The sequence below is a fragment of the Centruroides vittatus genome, unplaced genomic scaffold (assembly GCF_030686945.1).
Source record: "Centruroides vittatus isolate TY-2023 unplaced genomic scaffold, ASM3068694v2 contig_364, whole genome shotgun sequence".
Classification (NCBI taxonomy): domain Eukaryota; kingdom Metazoa; phylum Arthropoda; class Arachnida; order Scorpiones; family Buthidae; genus Centruroides; species Centruroides vittatus.
In genome coordinates, this window is record NW_027122188.1 from 4,924,422 (window position 1) to 4,945,594 (window position 21,173).

The 21,173-nt window shown below is 29.1% G+C and overlaps 1 protein-coding gene across 2 annotated transcripts; it reads left to right on the top strand.

Moving 5' to 3' along the window:
- Nucleotides 1–71: 71 nt before the first annotated feature.
- Nucleotides 72–18,778, top strand: LOC136975136 (zinc finger C3HC-type protein 1-like). 2 transcript variants are annotated; one of them, XM_067270159.1, is made up of 9 exons: nt 72–157; nt 2,554–2,697; nt 4,708–4,849; nt 9,435–9,518; nt 10,310–10,434; nt 14,962–15,068; nt 17,028–17,379; nt 18,215–18,382; nt 18,485–18,778. In XM_067270159.1, exons 2-9 carry the CDS (start codon nt 2,569–2,571, stop codon nt 18,539–18,541), a joined length of 1,164 nt encoding a protein of 387 aa, XP_067126260.1. In that variant the 5' UTR covers nt 72–157; nt 2,554–2,568; the 3' UTR covers nt 18,542–18,778. The 2 variants fall into 2 exon arrangements, with proteins under 2 accessions (XP_067126260.1, XP_067126261.1); XM_067270160.1 differs by lacking the exon at nt 72–157 and adding an exon at nt 2,362–2,436.
- The last annotated feature ends 2,395 nt before the right edge of the window (nt 18,779–21,173 follow it).

Consider the following 21,173-nt stretch of genomic DNA (forward strand, 5'->3'; position numbering starts at 1 on the left):
GGAGTTGGCAACAGTGTCCATCGATCAGTGTTAACGCCATTTTTGAAGTGTTGTTTTCTTCTACTGTGTTAGACTGTAAAATTAATTTGAATTATTTGAAAAGTTTACATTTGTAAATATACTGATATATTTAGCAAGTAGATTTAACTAATTATTAGTAAGTATGCTATATTATCGCAAAAAATTTCATTAACTTTGTGAAAATAAATTTCGGTAAAGTGGGGTAACATTCTATGAGAGGGGAAGGGGGTTAACCCCCCAAACGATAGACCCCCCTGTGCGATCAAAAAATGTCTAAGGAACCATACCTCTAAATATAACCCTTCGCGAGATATAGCCCTATGTAACCTGCTTCCAGCACAGCCTAGTCAAATGGGGAAAATCCCGTGGAAGAGTTGTGTCCATAGGAAAATATGCTCTCCCGCTAGATGTAGCCACACTACAGACCATAACAATACACAGCTGATTAGCTGTTATTAAGTTATTGTAACAAAATGCTGTCATATGCTCTTAAAACAAAACAGTAATTCAAATCTAGGATATAGCAAATTATTAATATTTTTAATTAAGATTTTACCCAGATTTCTGCAGAACAGTCTAAAACAATAGGCATATTATCAATAATCATCTAGACCAGTGGTTCTCAACAGGGTTCCATGTAACATTACTGGGAATCCGCAGAAAAAAATACTGAATTGGGGGTTCACGGTTATATTTTAGTGGTCTATTGGGTAATTCTACTTCAGAACAATTGTTTTACTGAGAATTAAATTTCTACAATATATATATTGTCAATTTCTTTATTACTCATTTCTTGCATAAGGATTAAAATATTGAAAACATATACGACATATATATCTCATTGACAAGGGTCAAAGACAGATTATAAAGCCGAGGTTTGTTAGGACAATCTTACATTGTCGGTGTCATGTCACTTGACGGTGACATTTCTGAACGTTTTCCTTTCTTTTTTTATTAGTGAAAAATATAAGGATTTTTTTCTGTGCAATGTCTATGGGGGTTCACAAAAAAATTAAGAGGTAAAAGAAGGTTGAGAACCTCTGAGCTAGACAGTTAAATGCAATAATAATTAATAAGGCAGAAGGGTAGATGTACTGTATGTACCTATTGTGGCCACATTAAGATAATTTTCAAATTTAAAATATATTTTTATATTCTTACAATTTTTTTTAAGCAATGAAACATAGTAAAAATAATGAAAAAACATGTTCTCTTTCACTTTATTACATTAATTTTTATTAATTTTAACATTTTATAAATGAAATTTAGAATTTTTTAAAATATTGCAAAAATCACCAGTTTTGACGATGTCTATACCAGTTGTGGCACCCCATGTTTAACGCAAGTAAAACTACTATTTTATGAGAATATTTTTTAATATAATTGACAAAAACTAAGCATAATATATAGTCAATAGCATCTGAATATTATTCCATCTTTTAAACTAGTGAAATGACCAAGAAAAATATTTTGTAGTTTTATACCCATGAAGTGTATTTTATATTATCAATATTATTTTATCCACAGCAGACTTATAGAAAAAATCTTACTGCCACAGCAAATTGTTGTATAGCTTAGTTATAAAACTACTTTTATTTGACTAGGGAAAAAAGTAAAATCCTAATATAAATATAATAAATACCCTAATAATGCATATAGATATAATTAGAAGTTCAGATCTGTTTTGAAATATAATTATTGATAAAATATGTTTATTATTATTTAAATTCTATAATTTGCTGTCATAGTTTATATAATTCTTATTATTATTTCAATTATTGTTTATATAGAAAATTAAATAATTAATGATACATGTATACTGTATATAATAAATGAAAAGTGAAAGGGGCTGTCCATAAATGACATCCACAATGGAAGGGGAGAGGGCAGGGTTGAACTTCAGTGGGCATTTGTTTATTTCATTAAATTTTATACAGTTTATGCATCTTACTATATTTACTTTCGAATTTCTTGTTTGTTTCATATCTACTTATGCAATCTATCATTGATAAAGTCATCAAGGTGTTAAGGGGATCGAGTTTTATTGGAAATTCAAAGAGGGAGGGGTTATGGAAATTTGGACAAAATGGGACAAGAGGGGAGAGAAAAAATTTCAAGAAAAATGCAGATGTAATTTATGGATAGCCCCAAACATAAATGGGTAAATTTGTAGTTTGCCCATTTAAGTTTGGGGCTGTTTGTTTTAAGTATATTTTCCTAAAATGAATATTTCATATAATGTACTTTATTAATGTAATTTGTATTGGATAAAATTTTTTGAAATAACTGTTAATAATTAAAAAAATAAAGGTTTTTGCCATGTTTATTTCAGAAAAATTAATCTGTTCAATTCCTGAAAGAATAATATTAAATATATACAAAAAAGTATTTGATTTTATGTTAAGGATATATACTGTAATTTTTTCTGTTTTCATTCTTTAATGTAAAAATTAATTGAAAAAAGAATTACATGTCAAATTTTCATTATATGATTATTTAATATTTTTAAAAACTTATTTTTTTTTTTTTTAGAGTCTTGGTTAATAAATGTCGTCTACAAGTGAGAATAATGACATTTTGAAGGATTTGCTTTGTGCAGAAGATGACATTGAAAACTGTAATAGTTGGAAGGAATTTTCAAAAAGAGTTGCTTCTTTTTTAATTGTAGAATCAAACGTATCCTTTAAATAAGCTTATAAATATATATAGGAATGCAATTTTCATAAAGTTTATTTATGACATGAGTTTTTATGACACATACCAATAAGTAGTAAACAAAATGTAAAACAATTGCTTTGTGATGCTATTTAAAAAAACTCAAAAAACATAAAAATTACAAAATAAGTGGCCCTTGCTTTGTTTTCATCATCTTTAGTTGGTGATAGTTATTATGTGGTATCTTTATCTACTGACACCAAAGTTTGGAACAGCAAGGATTTATGGAGGTTTCATTTTTATCTTTCTAATTTTGTAAGGTGGATGTCTTCCCATTGCACTCTTCTGTACTTATTTTTGATGCTGTTATGCTAACAAATGCAGTCTTGCTGAAGAAAGGTTTTAATGTCTGCCAAGTTCATGTGATACAGGAGGCCTTCCATTTAGTTGTTTTTAATAATTATTTTCAAATCAATAATTTGATCTATTGTCAGAAGCAAGGTATCCCAAGGAGTCGCCATCCCCTGCCATTTTAGCAGAAGTTGTAATAAGGAAATTGGTGCATAGAAAATTCTTTGCTCCACTTAGCATCCACTATCCATTGTATTTACATTATGTCAATGATTTACTTTTAGCTTTGGATAGTTCCAACTAAGAATTGCAGGTCTTTTTGACAAGTTGAATAGTTTTTCTTTCAATCAGCTTTACTCTGGAGGAGAAATCTATTAATAGTTTTATTGCTTTCTTAGACCTAAACGTTGGAAGAACAACTTGTAGTTTAAGCTTTAGTGTCCATCGTAAATTTGACCTGTTACTCATCATCATTCCATCAGATTTGTTCCAACCTTCTTCCTCCTACAAAAATGTAGCCATCGCTTTGATCCATGGGGCTTATCTAGTGCCATATCCTAGTTTAACCTGTTCTGTGTTATTCCCGAGATATTTTGTGCTGAAAAATAAAGACTCAGACTGTTGGACCTGAGATATCTCATTTTTACTTGGGAATGTGTTTTTAACACTAGATGTCACTATTTGTAGTTACTTTCGAAACCAGTGACTCACATCACATGAAAGGGTATGGTCTCTAGCCTCACACAGCAGGTTATTACAATAATATGAGCAGATGTTCACAGGAAATAACAAAGGAAAGTAGACCCTGTAGTGATAGTCTATTTTAAAATGACAATGGCTGGGAGAAATTGCACTTTGAACAAATCAGATATGATTGAGTATTTGTTCAATTTAGGTTCTGATGAGTCTGAATTACCAGACAGTATTGATGAATATGTACAAAGTGAGAATGTGAGTGATAGTAGCATTGATAGTGATCGTGCAAAACTAAGTACAAGTGAAAACAGAAGCCAACCACATGGTTGTGCTCATGGAAGTATTGCAAAATGTCAGCGTGTTAATAATGATGATGGTTGGTGTTGTACAAACTTCACAAGCCCTTAAGTGAACAATTTTACTGGACAAACAGGAATTCAATGTGTGTTACAAAGTGATGCCACACCATTTGATTGGCCCAACTGTGGCCAGTCCTCATATCTTGCATTAAGTTCTGATTTGCCTTGGTTAAAGGTGTCTCATTGCATGGATCTGGACAAAGAGTGATTACATTCAGCCATTGCAAAAAGTAAAGTTCAGAAATATAGTCAAGATTTTGATTCTGCATAGTTGCTTTGTTTTTCTGAATGTTATAAGATTGCTGATATTCTTCATTTCATCATTAGTATCATTTCAGTGTTTTATTAGCTCATAGATCAGATTCTTTACACTCATCATAATCCTAAATATTTTTTTATAATAATAATTTATTCAGTTATATAAAAAAATAAAAATTATTTTATTTATCCATGTTTTGAACATATTATATTAAAAATAATCACAAACTCCAAATTTATAAGTTTATAACTGTATTATTTGTAAAAGCTATAACTTTTTTAAGACACATTTAAAAAATATCATCATTATATAAAATTGATTAATTATATTTATTAAATTTTAACAAATGACCTTAACTGTTTTAAGTGGAGATTGAAACCTTATAGTCTCTCTCCTCCTGCTTGTGCTCAGTATGGATGGAAATGTATTGGAAAAGATCTTATTCAGTGTGTAACATGTAATGAAATTATCTGTGGAAAGTTACCAGCTCTTTGGAAGAGTAATGTGTGTAAGTAATTTTAATTAATATTTATATTGATTAATTTTATATAACCAAATAGAATTTATCTTTATCAGCTTGTTTTTTAATCCACAAATGCAGAAGGAAAACTAATAAGTTAATTTTTAATGTTAGTTTACATTCCATTTATGTGATGTTTTGTTTCCGGAAATCTTGATTGCAAAGAAAGGACTATTAAATCAGTTTATTAAATGTGTATCTATCAATTTATTTTGTCTAAGCATATATAAACTTGTAAAATTTTTAAGTATTTGATATATAAGCCATTGAAAATAATTTATTCATTATTGTCATCATTGCAATCAAATAATTGTGCACAAATAAAACAAAGTGGTCTGTTTTAATCAATCCAGTGGAATAAGTTAATTATGCATTCTGCAAAAAAAAAATTATTGAACCAAAAATGGTAAGACCTCAAGTGGGTCACAAGATAGTGCTATTAGTTTCATCATAGATGGTGCTACAATTAGTGAAAAGGGGTAAACTTCATTTTCTTAAATTCTAATTCACAGATTTACATGTGTACCATATGGTAGTTGCATATAACTTCTGATAAGTGCATTTTTTGAAAAAATGCTTGGATAAAAGTTTATATTTGATGTAGAAGCAGGATATGCAATAAAAAATGGGGGTTTCCATTTAAGAAAATATATTGAAAAATATAAAAACGAAAAAAATTATATTTTAAAAGTTTGTTTTAATACAAAAATTATGATGCAGTGCGACAACTAGTATCAAAAACATTACGATGCAGACACGAAAATATTCGGGATCGCCCATGCAGGTCAATGAGGTCAACATGAAAATTTTCAGGATCAACGCAGGACAGGTTAATATCGGAAGAAGAAGACAAGTCGATCCTTTCATAAAAAATGGATTCAAAAAACATAGCTCTGCTCTCTCGCAAATTAAATTCAAATGTTGATTGGAAAGATTTCTCTAGATTAAATTTGACAGAAGATGTAATAAGATGACTTCAAGATTGGGATATTATTTCTGAAAAAAATCTTAGTAATGATTTTATTAATGAGTTCCAACATAAATTAAATTGGAATAAAATGTGGTAAAGCAGGCGTTACTCCTCTGATTTTTTGATTGGGATATTATTTCTGAAAAAAATCTTAGTAATGATTTTATTAATGAGTTCCAACATAAATTAAATTGGAATAAAATGTAGTAAAGCAGGCGTTACTCCTCTGATTTTTTATACAAATATGCTCATCGAATTAATTGAGACGATGTTTGTCGTTACCAACAGTTAACAGAAAACTTTTTGACTCAATATCATGATTGTCTAAACTGGGATCTTGTGTCTCAATATCAACAACTGACTCAAAATTTCATTTTAACTTTTAAACATTTACTCAATATGAAACTTGTTTGTAAATATCAACATTGCACGAAGACATTATTAAAGAACTTGAAAACGATGTAGATTGGGAGATTATTTCAAAATATCAAGATTTATCCAAAAAATTTATGGAAGATTTCAAGCATAAACTTGATTGGCGTAACATTATTAGTAATCAGAAACAATTAACAACCAAATTTATATTGAATAATTATCAATTTGCCCTAATTTATGTTTTAGCGAAAATATGTGAAAAGCTTTAATTTTTTTAAATATAGTGAATACATTTATACACTTGTTTTTTGTATACTTACTGCTTATTTCTGAATTGATGTAAATGTTCTTTTTATTTCAATAAAAAAGATAGAGTATCATTGCTGTCAATTATTTAAAAAAAAAAAAAATACACATATATATATATATATATATATAGACTAAAAGAATAGATAATTTTGAAATAGCAAATAGTGTGTTCCAATTTGTGATGGTACACATGATTCATTATTTCTTTTGATATCTAAATTGTCGATGGAAAAAAATAAATATTATATATGTTTTTAGTCAACAGATGGCACCAATAATCTCTTAACGAGAAAGAGAATTGATGTTGGGAAAACCATCTTAACAAAAGTTATATATATAAAATATTAGTTCTCATATATATATATATATATATATATATATATATAAAACTTTAAATAAAATATTGATTCTCCTATAAAAATAAATGTATTAAAAATATTAATTCTCTTATGCCTTATTTTTGCCCCAGCTCGACATTTTGAGGGACTCTGAAATAAAAGTTATAACTTGTTAAACTTTTAACAAATTATTCCAGAGTCTCTCATACTAATACTACTAATATGCACGATAAAACAATTCAATTCAATTCATATTACAAATTGAAAGAGATGCATTGAGATTGTGAGTGATAAAAAATAAAACATGGTTACAAACAAGGATTAGAATAATACATAGGTTACAGTTAGTTAATTAAAAGTACAGGATCATATCATAGAATGACTACACTAAGACTATGGATATGAAACATCACATAAGTTACATTGGGATAATTACAATTATGCATACATATAATTAAGATTGCGATGACTTACAATAATAAATACAATTAGTACACTTAATTGCATGAGTGTTGTCGCAAGGTGTACCAAGTACACAAAGTAATAAAATAATGTTAATTAATGTTAATAATCGAGGAATAGGTTACATGCAAGTAATTATGTACAATACAGAACAAAAGTAGCAATAACAAAATGGTTGACGTGTAACATACAGGTGGAAAACGGTATAAAATATTACAAGAGTAGAACGAGACAAAACATTACAAGTACAATTACGTTGACATATGTACTGTACAATATATACAATAAGGCTGAGGCAGAGGCACTGGAATAGGATGGGGCTGCGTAGGAACTACTCACTGGTGGTGGTGGGAGCTACGAGCTCATAGGCTTGCACAAGGTTGAGGAAGGCTGCGTACAGTTCCTTGTGCTTGAAGAGTTCTGACTGTTGACATGGCCAGGAGATATCGAGGCTCTGTGCCATAAGTTCGATAGCAAGTCTTTCCTTAGCTAGACAGACGCAATTGTAGAAGTAGTGGTCTCGGCTGTCCACCGTCTTGCAGATGGCACAGTGGAGAAACCACTTCCCCGTGAACCTATGTAGATAACTGGAGAATTTCCCATGGCCGGCCTATTAAAACACAATCAAAAACGCAAAAAATCACATCTAAAATAGTATAATAGAAGCCGAGTTCTTTATGGTAAGCTTTAATCTTGTCCCTCTCCCCTCGCGGGGGGAATTTCAACATCTATATTACATAAAAACACATGGGTATTCGAATGCAACGTTGTGTCAAAATTTCAAAGCAATTGGTGAACTTTCAGAGATTTGAGTTTAGGAACAAACAAACATCACTAAAAAAGATCGATTGCACTGAAAAACATTACATTTTTATTTATATAGATTAATTCCTCTTTAAACAACAAATTATCTTTAAAAATATTTCTAATATTTTTCCGATTAAAATGTATGCGGTAGTATCCCCACTTTTACGACATAGTTGGATCGCGAGAAAAATGTCATTAAGAGAGTGCATCTGTAAGTTTAATGTCTCAAACCAAAGTTTCATTCTCAGAACTGTCTCTTGAACTATATGGCAATAGTCGACAAAAAAATATGGAATTGTAAATATGATTAATTTAATTTTTAAACTTTTATAGCTAAATATTTCATAATTTTCCAAGCAAAAAATATTTGTTTAAGAAAAACTAAGACACAGTGCGAAGTTAAAATTGTGTGTGGTGCCATCTGTTATGAGATTTCGTTTAAAAAAAACTTTTTTTATTATTAACATTATTAACTTGCAGGGGGAGGGAATTTCGACACGTATATTATAAACACGTTATGTGAAAATTTCAAAGGAATCGATGAAGAACTTTTGGAGATTAGTGGCTAGGAACAAACGAACATTACATTTTTACTTATATAGATAATTATTAAATTTAACAAGAGATGGTCCTCTGTAGTAACAAATTATTTAGTAATTAATTAAATATAATCCTGGAAAAGTAACCTGATGTAATCCAGTGGTGGTTTGGCTTCACAAATTTATCGGGTTTTGTGATGTGTTTTTAAAAAATTATTTTTTAATAAAATCTCATAACAAATGGTGCCTCTCACAATTTTAACTTTGTGCTAATGTGTCTTAGTGTTTCTTAAACATAAATATTTTTGCTGGCAAAGTTTGCAACTCATTGGTGGATTTTTTTTGTCACTGTAAAAATCAAATAAACCAAGTTGGAGAATTGTGTTCGAAAGAACTGAACTTTGAAAATTTATAGTTGTGAACATTTCTTCAAGTTATATTATTTGATTCTGTTGGAGATAGGAAGAATGCCCTCTGAAAATGTTTCGGAAAATAAAGTTTTTTAGATTCATTGAATGAAGTTTGGTGTGGTGTTTATGTAATTAAATATATTTCTTCTTCTGTATATTCTTAGAAAACTATACTTTTAAAATATATGAATCAAGGTTTGTTGTTATTTTTTAATTTTAGACTACAAAATTTCTATGTAATTAAGTACAGTATTTATAATAATGTAAAATAATATGGCAAATTAATATTTATTGAATGTCAAAACATTATTATAATAAATATCTATCTTGATTTATTGAATAATCTGTATAATTTAATTACAGATGATGATTGTGTAAATGAAATAATAAAATCATTGCAAACATCTCATAAGAAACATTGTCCTTGGCCAGTAGCACCTTGTCCAGGTAAGAAGTTTTATCTCTAATTTTTATGAGAAAATAACTACCGTATTTACTCGTATATAAGACAAGGTTTTTATCCATTTTTTACTGCTTCAAAAAACCTAGGTTGTCCTATACACGCAAGCAAAGGATTCTTTTTGTTTTTGTATAATTTTTGTAAACTATGTATTCATATTTTTTACCAGATTCTCATCTTCTGGTGTTTAAAAACAAAAGTATTTTATTTGGGTTATTTGAATTGTTCTTGTGTATTGTCAGGAGTAAAGATGAATAACAATAGGAAAAGCAAAGCTTTTGAATTGAATTCCAAAATTACACAGGAGCCCGATATAAGTTTTAATTTATTTCCACGTGAAAACAGATGATTATTTGGAAATCATAATTCGAAGAAACTCTTGTGTAATCGACAAAGAGTGAATTCGACTGTTAAGAATTGGCAAAAAAAGGTTCCCGATTGTCCTGCTTTACATGAACAAATTATGTTGTCGATTTTACAAGATTTTTTTTGGTTTAAAATGCCAGTAATTTCTGTGGGACAATGTGCATGCATTTGATATTTTATTTGTGATTAAACGAAGTAAAATTAGAATTGTATTAATAAATCTAATTAATTTCATTTTGATCTTTAAAGTCACATCTCGTCCTATATGCAAGGTCATCTTATATTCGAGTAAATACGGTATTTAGAATTTTAAAAATCTTGAATTTTACAAATAAATATTAATTTCATTACTCGATAAATGTAATAACTTGATATATTTTAAAATTATAACACCACGATCTCCTTATTTCAGATAACTTTGTTCATATTGTACCAATTGATAAGAAGCAAGCATTAAATGAATTTATGATTTGTTTAGAAACACTTTTAAAAGTAAAAGAAGAGTTACCTTTAATAAAAAATGAGACTTTAGAAATGGTATGTTAAAATTTTTAATAATAATAATATTAATAGAATTTATTTTAGTAATTTCTAAATGTTCTACATAAAACTACTATAGTTTTTATTCAAAGAAAATTGAAAGAAAATAATTATTTACAAGATATAATTTTTGTTTTTAATTTATAAATTATTTAGAATATGCTAAACTTCTTATAAAAACATATTATACATAAAAAAAATTCCATTAATATTAAAATATTCAAGCATTTTAATCTAGTTTCTTTATGAAAATTTTTTTCAAACCATGAGTTAGCATCAATAAAATTTTTACATTTTTATAAGAAATGCCATAAATTCATTAAGAATATTTATGTATTTTTTTAATTTATGGAAAATATTGTATATAGAAAAATTTTATATACTGTATAGGAGGTTTTAAGTGAGGATATACATCCCCCTCTAGAGAGAGCATTAAAAAAACAAATGAGTTACACCAGGTAAAAGCAAACAAGTTTTTATTTTAAAACTGTGAAATTGTCAGCATTACATTAAAAATTACAATTATATGTTTAATTTCTTAATTTTGTCTTCTTTCTAATTATGTAAAATATTTGTGAAATTCTGAAACTGCTTTTCTTATGTTTATTTAATTGTAATTTGTTTCAAAAACACAAAAATAAACACATTAAATTTAAGAAACTTGCTGTAAAGTATCTCAGCTTGCACCAATTAACAACAACTCTGTGTGAAATTTTAGGGGAAGTTATTTTTAATGTCAAGGTAGATGGTCAGTGTAGACTGCACTGACTAACCACCACCACTACCAATAAGTTGTTAATTGTTTTATTGTCTTGTAATTTTGTTTATGTTCTTCCTGATTTTAAGTCAGTCAAGTTACAATGTTATTATTTATCTTATTATTAATCCTGTTTATCTTACTGTATAAACAGGAGCATTATCTTTTTGAAATATCTAAGGGTGCATTAATAATTTCCTTTACAAATGGCAAAAGATTTTCAGATAGAACTTGTTGATAGACTTGAGCATCCATTTGTCCTTTGATAAAGACTATAGACATTGTACCATTCCAGTAAATGCTGCTTAAGCAGCATTTTTGAGCATTACTTGAATCCTATATGAAAATCTTTTCTGTTTATAGAGGATATTATTAATGCACTCTGGATATTTCAACAAGATAATGTTCCTCTTCATACAGTAAGTCAAACAGCATGAAAAAATGGTTTAATGAGCATAATGTGAATATTTTGGATTGGCCAGCTGTTTTCCCTAATCTGAATCCAATCAAAAGTCCATTGAGAATATTAACTAAAAACATTTATTGCAACGGGAGACAATTTTTAGTAATACTTTAGAGATAAGTAATTTTTGAAGATTAGGCCTCAATTGATTTTAACATGAATTGAAGCCTAAGCTTCAAAAATTTAATAAATTAATTCTATGACGAATCCTATTTATAAAGTTATTTTAAAACATAAAAGTAACATTAGTGTGAGAAGCCAGGGGTTAGAGAGTAATGCTCTAAACCCTTTTCCCGATGTCAGTCCAGTGAAGACTGCTCAAGTGTCACTGGAAGGATGGTTGCTCAATATAGTTGTCTCAAGATAGATCTGGAAGATGGTTTTTCCTGACAGTTAGGATAGTTATAGTTTGCATCCTAACTTGCGATTATATGAAATTATCATTAAACAGGAGGGCTATATGTCGAATGGGGAGAGCCCCCGTAAGTTGATAGGGTGACTGGGTCAACAATGGATATCAATGCCAGTTTAAACAATAAATTTAATAAAACAAAAAGGAAAGCATATGATACAATAACCTGCTTTATACTGAGTAAAGCTAATATCTCAATTGACCAAGAGAGAGTGTGTACAATTTTAATTACTGTTCTAAGTACAATATTTTGGGAAAAGAACTCAATAGTTCTGGATCTGGTTCGTACAATATCAGCAAGACAAATGTGGATCTGGTTGAGATCAGTAGGGAGTCTTCTAGGAGATAGAGTCCAATGGAGATGAGACTGGAGGTGAAGGCAGGCAGAGAGGGCTTTGTTTATTAGTTCTTCAAACTATGTTCGCTTCGTCATATTATGTCCGCCTGGAGTATGGCAAGTTGAGCCATAGGTTATGGCTCCTTTTTCTGGGGATGTCCGCCTTGTAGATTGGGTGTGAATTCGATTAGGTAACCTTATGGTTGCTAATGTTGACACTTTGACTGTGTCATCGCTAGACCAGCTAGGGCGGTGGGAACTTGACTTGCAGATTCTCACCGTGAGATTCATTTACATAACGACATTCCCACATATCAACAATTAACAATTAGTTGTTACAATTTTTTTATCAATTAACTCCCAGATCTCACATCAGTTAGTATATTATTTTATAGTATTTAATTTACAATTTTAATAACTCATTGGGCTGCAATTTGAAACAATTGTAGATCCATAAATTCCCACTGTCTTTCCTTAATCTTGAGAATGGTGTTAGATGAAAGTCAAGACCAGATATGGAAAGCTTAGGGACAGAAGGACCTGATTAATTGCATATGAACTTCTACTTTGGGCTGGAAGTCACATTATTTCAATTAAAAAATTTTCTCTTGAAAAGTGCAATGTATAGGGACAAGACACTACTAAACTTAAGTGCATTATAACAAAACTTGCAGCTTGGCATTGTGGTGATGTCACAATAAATAATTGCTTGTTAACTGAATCTATCATTTCTTGTCATGCTTTTTTTTTGTCATTTTTTTTTAATATAGTTCTTCTATAAAAATAAAACTCCATCTCTAATCTTCCAGCATATGTTTTTTCAGAATTATTGAATAATGCAAAGTTATTGAACTATTAAGTAATTATTATTAGGCAGATTGAATTTATCAGAACAAAGTTTGAAATTGAAATAAGTACATATGTTTTGGGATAAGTTAACATGTGTTTGTTATATTTAAAATTAATTAAATATAAATAAATTAAAATTAAAGACAAATAATACAGTGCAGTTCCAGAAAAACAAAACCCATTAATAATAAATAATTTAAAAAAAAATTATAGTATGTATATATTTTTTGGACACACTTTATATACAATCAAATTTTCAAATAATGTAGCTCCTAAATTACTTTCAAAATATTTACTAAATTTCATTTTAAGATATGTTTTTAAGGATTAAGAAAGCTAAATATTTATTTTACTAAAATAGAATATGGTTTTGTTTTATGCCAAATTGATATATGCAGATTCGTTTTTTGTAATAATGAATGGTTAACTCTTGTATGCACAATGGTAATTCTATTAATACTGTAATCTAATGCTATTAATAATAATTAAAGAATCAGATTCTTATGTCAGCCAATCATCTTCTGACCTTTCCAAACATGAACTGTTGAATGCTACTCCATGATAAATGTCTTGGTTTGCATTTATTTCTCTTAAGTGGTATACTTGGGTACAGTATAATAAAATTTTACTTTATATATCCAGAAACATCTGACTAAATTGTTATTTACTGTAGTAAGAACATACACTGATCAGCCAAAACATTATGACTACCTCTATATGCAAAATAATGTATTTTATCTTTAGAGATCATTGGAAGTAAACTGTGGATTAATGGAGTAAGACATTCTGGTCTAATGAATCATGTTTTCTTTTGGTTTAAGTGGATGGGCAAATTTGTGTGTGTCATGATGCAGGCAAAGCTATGGCACCAGGATACAAGGAAAGATATACTGGTAGAGGTGATGGTGTTATGCTTTGGGATGCATTCTGTTGGAAAAGCTTGGGCCCAATGCTTTTGGAGCACACTTTGCTGGCTGCTACCTGAATAAATTTCAGATCATGTACAGTCCTTCATTGTGACTATAACCACTGATGGCAGTGAAACTTTCCAATAGGACAACACATCCTGCCACATAGCCTGCATTGTTCATGATTAGTTTGTGGAGCATGAAGACAACCTCCAGGTGTTGGCCTGATCTCCAAACTTGACAGGTTCACTCCAGAGTTACCTCATCAGAAACAGGTCAGGAGTTAACAACCTATTGCTATCATCCTGGTACAGAATATTCTGAGCCATCTGTAGAGGTCTTGTTGAGACAATGCCTTGATGGGTTTGGACAGTTTTAGGAGCATGTGGTGGACAATAATATATTAGCTAGATGATCATAGTGTTTTGGCTGATCTCAACGTAAAATGTTTTAAACATATGCAAATATTTACTATTAACAGAAAAATGTTAAAATAAGTGTTTAGATGATCTCAGATTACTTGGAGTGGAGCATAAATTTATATGGAATTGCATCAAGTACAGAGAGAACAGCTTTTTCAATTGCTTTGCCACAAAATGTTTAATTTCAACTACTATCGTTTATTTATTCAAATGATTCTTTTTGTTCTTTTAATTAGTTTTTGTACAAAGTGCCTTTGTTAAAGTAAATGTCTTTTAACTTTAATTGTTACATTTTTATTAATAATAAATTATAACAACATATATTGTTAATTATGTAAATTGTTTTTATGTAAATTTGTTCAATTTTTATTTTCAGGACATCACTAAAAATGATTTGACTTGTTTTTCACAATTACTTCATAAAGAATTAGATATATACCTTCAATCTGCTATTATATTAGCATTGACAGGATGGAGGAAAGTGTAAGTTAAATATGTGAGAATTTGTATAGTTATAACAGAACTTTTTTAGTAATTTTAATAAACAAACAAATCAGTAAACTTAATAAATTGTTATAAAAATACATTCATTACAATCACTTATTATATGCACACATTTCAAGCAACTTTTTAAAATTAGATATAATAAGAATATTTAAATTAACTTTATTATTTGTGTGAAAATTCATATAAAATCAGTTTTTTATATATATTTTATCAGTGATAATATCATATTATTTTCAATATTACCTTTATACATAGGCTATATATATTATCTTATAATATTTCAATACTTCACTGATAACATTTTCATGTTCTAACATGAAAATTTGATGTGGAGACATATTAGCAACTTAGTTTTTTTAAATGAAAACATTAAAATAATATATATGTTGACTTAGATCACTAGCTAGGAGTTATTTCTCTGAAAGTATTATAATTTTCATTGTCTGTTTTTAGCTATATTACTAAAATTCTTATGAGGAGTTCAAAAAAATAAAAATAAAAATCCCTTACTTTTTCAAGAAGTGGAAAAGAATAAGATCAGAATATAAAATGGAAACTTAAACTTACATTTAAAATTATTAATTGGAACATACACTTCATTAATATTCTGAAATTTTTGCATTAGTCAAGTTATGGATATTGATTTTTAATATCTCTCAAAACTATCTCCATAGTGATGAATTGAAATTAAAACTATCAAGGTAAATTTACTGAATTAACTGCTGTATACAAGTACATTGAAGAACTTGAGGCTGATTTAAGTTTATGCATGTTAATTTCCAATTTCAATAATCAGACTATACATAAATATAATACTGAGTCTTACAAATTTTTACAAATTACTATTTTCCATTTAAATACAGTAATATAAAAAAATGTTCATAATTTATTTTTCTAATTGTTAAACATTAAATTACTATTTCTTTTGATAATATGCTAGTAGTTGATCTGTATCAATTGCTTTAATTATTGCTAAAAAAATTTATTATTATTTTTTATCATTGAAATATTTTCCTAATTTGTACTATATAAATGATTGTGAAATCTCTTTAAAAATAAAATAAAATTTCAAAAAATAATTTAAAAAATCCACTTCCTAAAAATTTGAGATAATTGAGAAAATATCAAACATAATTTTATATCAAATTCATTTTGAAAAAATATTAATGAAAGTTTATAGTTATTGAATATTTAGAAAAAAAAAACAGGTACAAAGATTGTTTGAATTTTACTATGATAATAAATATTCATATTAATAATGTAAAATAATATATTATTATAATTTATGAATAAATAAATTATATATTTATAATATAATATTTCACATAATGGTTTACATGAAGGGTTTGCAACCTCAGTTTAATTTTTGGGAAAAAAATCACAATGTTGTAATAAATAAACAAAATAATTGTTTTGAAATATGTATATTTATACAAAATAAAGATTATATATGCACATAATAACTAAAATATAAAAATTAAAAGTACGTATGTAATATAACACAAAATCAAATTAAATAAAATTACAAGTACAGTATATATATTTGTTCTTGCATGACTATGGTTCTAGAGGGCGCATCTGAAATGTGCCATGGGCATTGCATTGCTGACCTCTGGTTTACATAAATATGAAGTTTCCCTCTGAAATACAGGGGGGAAATATATTTAAGATTAAAAATCCATTAGCAAAACAATAGTTTTTTTTGTAGCTACACCTGTACTTTGGTACTAGTATAGCACTCTGCACAAGTATTGGACAAATTGGACATAATCCATTCACAGTAACAAATTTAGAATAATTTAGTACTGTTGAAACTACCTTCAAAAAATTTTTTTCAAGTAGTTTAAGAACTTGATCCTATTTTATAATTAATTAATTTTAAAATAATTAAAAATTTTTAAATTTTCAAAAATTAATTTAAGAATTTTTTTCCAGCTCTGGTGAAAGGAAATGTTTATGGTGTTGTCATTGCCAAAGGTTATTAGAATTTCGGTTTTATAAAACTGCAAAGTTAAATGAAACTGATAAAGAATCTGATGGTGTAAATTCAGTAAATGTAATTGAAGATAAAGTAGTGAATTCTGTTCAGTTAAATAAGATTGAAAACAGCAAAGATGATAGCATTTCAGATGTAAAAGCAGAAACAAAAGATAATTTAGAAAAATCTGAAGATGAATTTAAGGTATCTTGTGTTAAAAATGATAATTCAGAAAGTAAAACAGATATTAATATTCGAAAGAATGAAAATGATGAACCTCCAAAAAAGATGCCTAAAATAGAGAGAAAGGTTTGTATTTTTTTTAATTATCAATAATTAATTAAAATTTATCATTTAATATTAATAAATAACTTTATTTATTTTGCCTAGTCAGATTAATGCTTTAAATATATAACATATTTTTAATAGGATATCATATATTAAATAAAAATGAAACTAAATTTGTAACTAATAAATTTTCTTGAAATTAGATTTCATTTATATCTAGAAAAACTTAATTTATTTCTGATTTAAAATTATTTTAAATATTCAAGTTTTTCCATATGTGATCTTAATAAGACAGTTTACATAAGTATTAAAAATGTATGCAGTATTTTGAAACCAAAGTCGTATGTAATATGTTTGACTTTGCTCTGGGAGCATAGATTTGAGTCTGAGTCAGATCCTCAGAAATTATCATAGGTGGTCTGATTTAGGAGTGATGAATCCTATCCCTCACCACTTGATTGCTTCATTGCAGCCCTGACAAACCAATAATGGGCATGAAAAACACCTCAGTGTTCCGATGTTAGTGACTGTTTTTTCCCTTTATTTTTTGTACTTTATCATAAGAACTGAACTTGTGTTATAAATACTAAAACTAAAAAATGTTAACTGCAAATTAAATTTAAAATTAATATATTCAATTATAAATCAATTAGAAAAATCATAATTTTTTTAAGAAATACAACAAAATACAATTTACATATTATAACAAAAAGTTAGTTATTCTAATGTATTCAATTTATTAATGCTTCATTTATATAATAATCAGTTTAAAAATGTAAATATTGTTCAGATATATGATTTAAAATTTCAGAATAATTGATTTTATTGAAGTTAATATATATAATTTTTTTTCTAGCATACTCCCAATTGTTTTGATCCTATTTACGAACATAGATATTGGTGTAAGTGGATTAGTTCAACAAATCAAACACAGAAGTTCTTCAAAACTGGTAAATGTGGATGGCAGATATTTTTAAAATCTTTGTTATTAAATGTACGATCGTCCGTTATTTCGTCAAAATGTGTAAGTATATAATAAAAACTTTATTCGCATAATTTATTGTAAATATTCTAGTTAAACTATTATTTCCATATATAAATTGTGATGACATTTTTTTTTTATTAGGTTAGGTTATCCGAGAAAGTAAAAAATATTCATCAAATGTTGGAGAATTGGATTTGACAGCTCATGAACTCAATTTAGCATTTATTTAATTTCTGATGAACTTAAATTTTTTTGAGTAATTATTAATTCTTAATGTGAAAATTTGAAATATTGACATAGTTTTGGTAAATCAATGAAATTTTAAAATGAGAAAATTACTATTTTAACAAACTATTTCTTAATGAAGTATCACATTTGATTGCACTTCAAGTGAGATTTGTTCGTTGTTTTGAGATAAAATTATGATAAAGATATGGGCAATCACCAAAATTTAAATATTTCTTTTCATGTTTGATTTCAGAGATTCGTATATGAACTTTGTCACTTTTCACGAAATAATATAACGTGCATCTCTACCTCTATCATGTTTGTTACCAAATCAGTTAAGAATAACTAGTAATTACTTATAAATCTTTAATATTAGATAGCAAAATAAATCTACTCTTTATATATATAAAATTCTTAGTGTCAGAAATGTTGGCCTGCTTGGCAAAGGTGTTGAATATTGCAGCTATATGCACACCTTTACCTATGTGTATTGTTATTTATATAAATGATTATTTTAAATTTGTTAATTGGTAAAATTATGAGGGCCACTCTGAAAGTTTCTGGATACGACAACTCTGTTTATTGTCACTTCCTGTCTGTCCTCGTATCTTCTCAAAGTACTCTCCTTGATGCTTGAAGCACCATTGCATGCGGGCGAACCAGCTCTAGAAACACCGACACCAGTCTTCTGAGATGTCTGCCAAGGTTCTATACACAGCAACTGCTCTTCCAGACTCCCAAAACGACATTCCTTGAAGACCTCCTTGACTTTGGGAAACAGAAAGAAGTCACAGGATGTTAAATCTGGACTATGAGGTGGATGGGTGACCAACTGCACTCTGGAGTTGCTCAAATAGTCTACCGTTCTCATTGCTGAATACACCATTGTGTTGTCGTGGTGCAGCAAGGCATTTTTGGGTGCCATTTGCAGATTTCTTGAAAGACTTGAGGAAGACAAATGGTGACATACCACTCAGCATTAACTGTCTTCCTATCCTCGAGGGTTATGGTGGAAACATGACCTTGTCTTCCAAAGAATGTTGCTATCATTTTCCAACCAAACTTGGACATTTGACTTTGACAGGTGGTGCTTTGAGAAAACCCAAACTGCAGACTGTTGTTTTTGGGGTCATACTGATAGATCAAGGTCTCATCACCAATGACAAAGTCCCAAATGCATTTTGAATTTTCCTGTTGAAATTTTTCTAGCATATAGCAGCACTATTCCACACAAGTTTCTTTTTGCTGTTCAGTCAGAGAATGTGGCACCCATCAAGACACAATCTTCCTGACATGATGACTGTGTAAGATACCATTCACTGCCACTGATCCAGTACTCAAGGTGTGCACAATATTTTTGTGTTTTATAGTTGTCTTCTCTAAGCAGTTTCTCAACACAAATCACATTTTCCAGAGTTTCTGCAATTGCAGGTCGGCTGCTTCGCTCTTCATCTTTAAGGCTATTCTGCCATGTCTAAATTCTCTGAACCACCAGAATACTTGGACAAGAATCAGGAAATTCTGTTTGCAAATGGTGGAGGCACTGGAACTCCAACAAACCAGATTTAAAGTCGTAAAACATCATTGCTCAGAAATGCTCCCGCATCAGCTTAATATTCAACATCCAGATTTGGTGGAACTTGCACACAGGAAATTTCAAGGACACAGGTATGCTATTAAACTTTACTGCTGAACATTTTCCGAGCCATAAGTATTGCAGACTGTTTTTTTCATTCAGTGGTTTTTGTATATCTGGAAACTTTCAGAGTGACATTCACATCAGATAACCAAATAAATAATATCACTTTCAAATGAGTCATAGTTTGAGTAACCATTTATGTGCATAATGACTAAGCATTTTTTGTCAGTTAACAGCATAACAAAATTTATATTTTTATTCAATCGTTACTTGATTTCTGTACTGTAAACATAGTGTGGGTGCCGGGAGGCGGCCAAAGTCTCGTTCCTCCTTTTTGTCGGCTAACAGGTCCGTGAGACCTGCCCACGTCAAGATGGCGGTTCGGATGAGTTACGCGTTACGCATTTTTATGTGAGTGGAGGAAGTGAATGGGTCTGACGATAGAGCGGCGGAGACGATACCCGAATAAAAGACATAGCCAACGGATAATAACAACAACAAGAATTTATTTAAGCTAGCAAGATAATTACAAAAGGGGCGTGCGACGGTCGCCTCTTTCTGGATTTGCGGAGGGAGAGTTTACATAAATTCGGGTCATACCTCGTGATCCGGGTCGGTCCTCGTAGTCGACAATATTCCGTTGATTTCAGGCGGTTCCCCTCGATTTTGTCCGCACACGCACAGTCTAAAAGACAAACGTAACCGACCCCCCTTTTCTCTGTCGTCGCCTTTTTATTCTCTCGGTCACAAGTTCCAGTTTCACCAACCCGCGTTTTTCGACTCTTGTTCCTCCTGATTCATATTTTCTCCGTGGGAACCAAGTAATAAAATAATTTTATTATTAACGGCTTGGTTCCGGTGGGTTCGAATTTTCACAATAGCATAAACATTTTAAAGATTAACATTACTTATATAAAAAATATTCATACATGTATGTTTGCTTTATGAATTTAAACTTGGAAC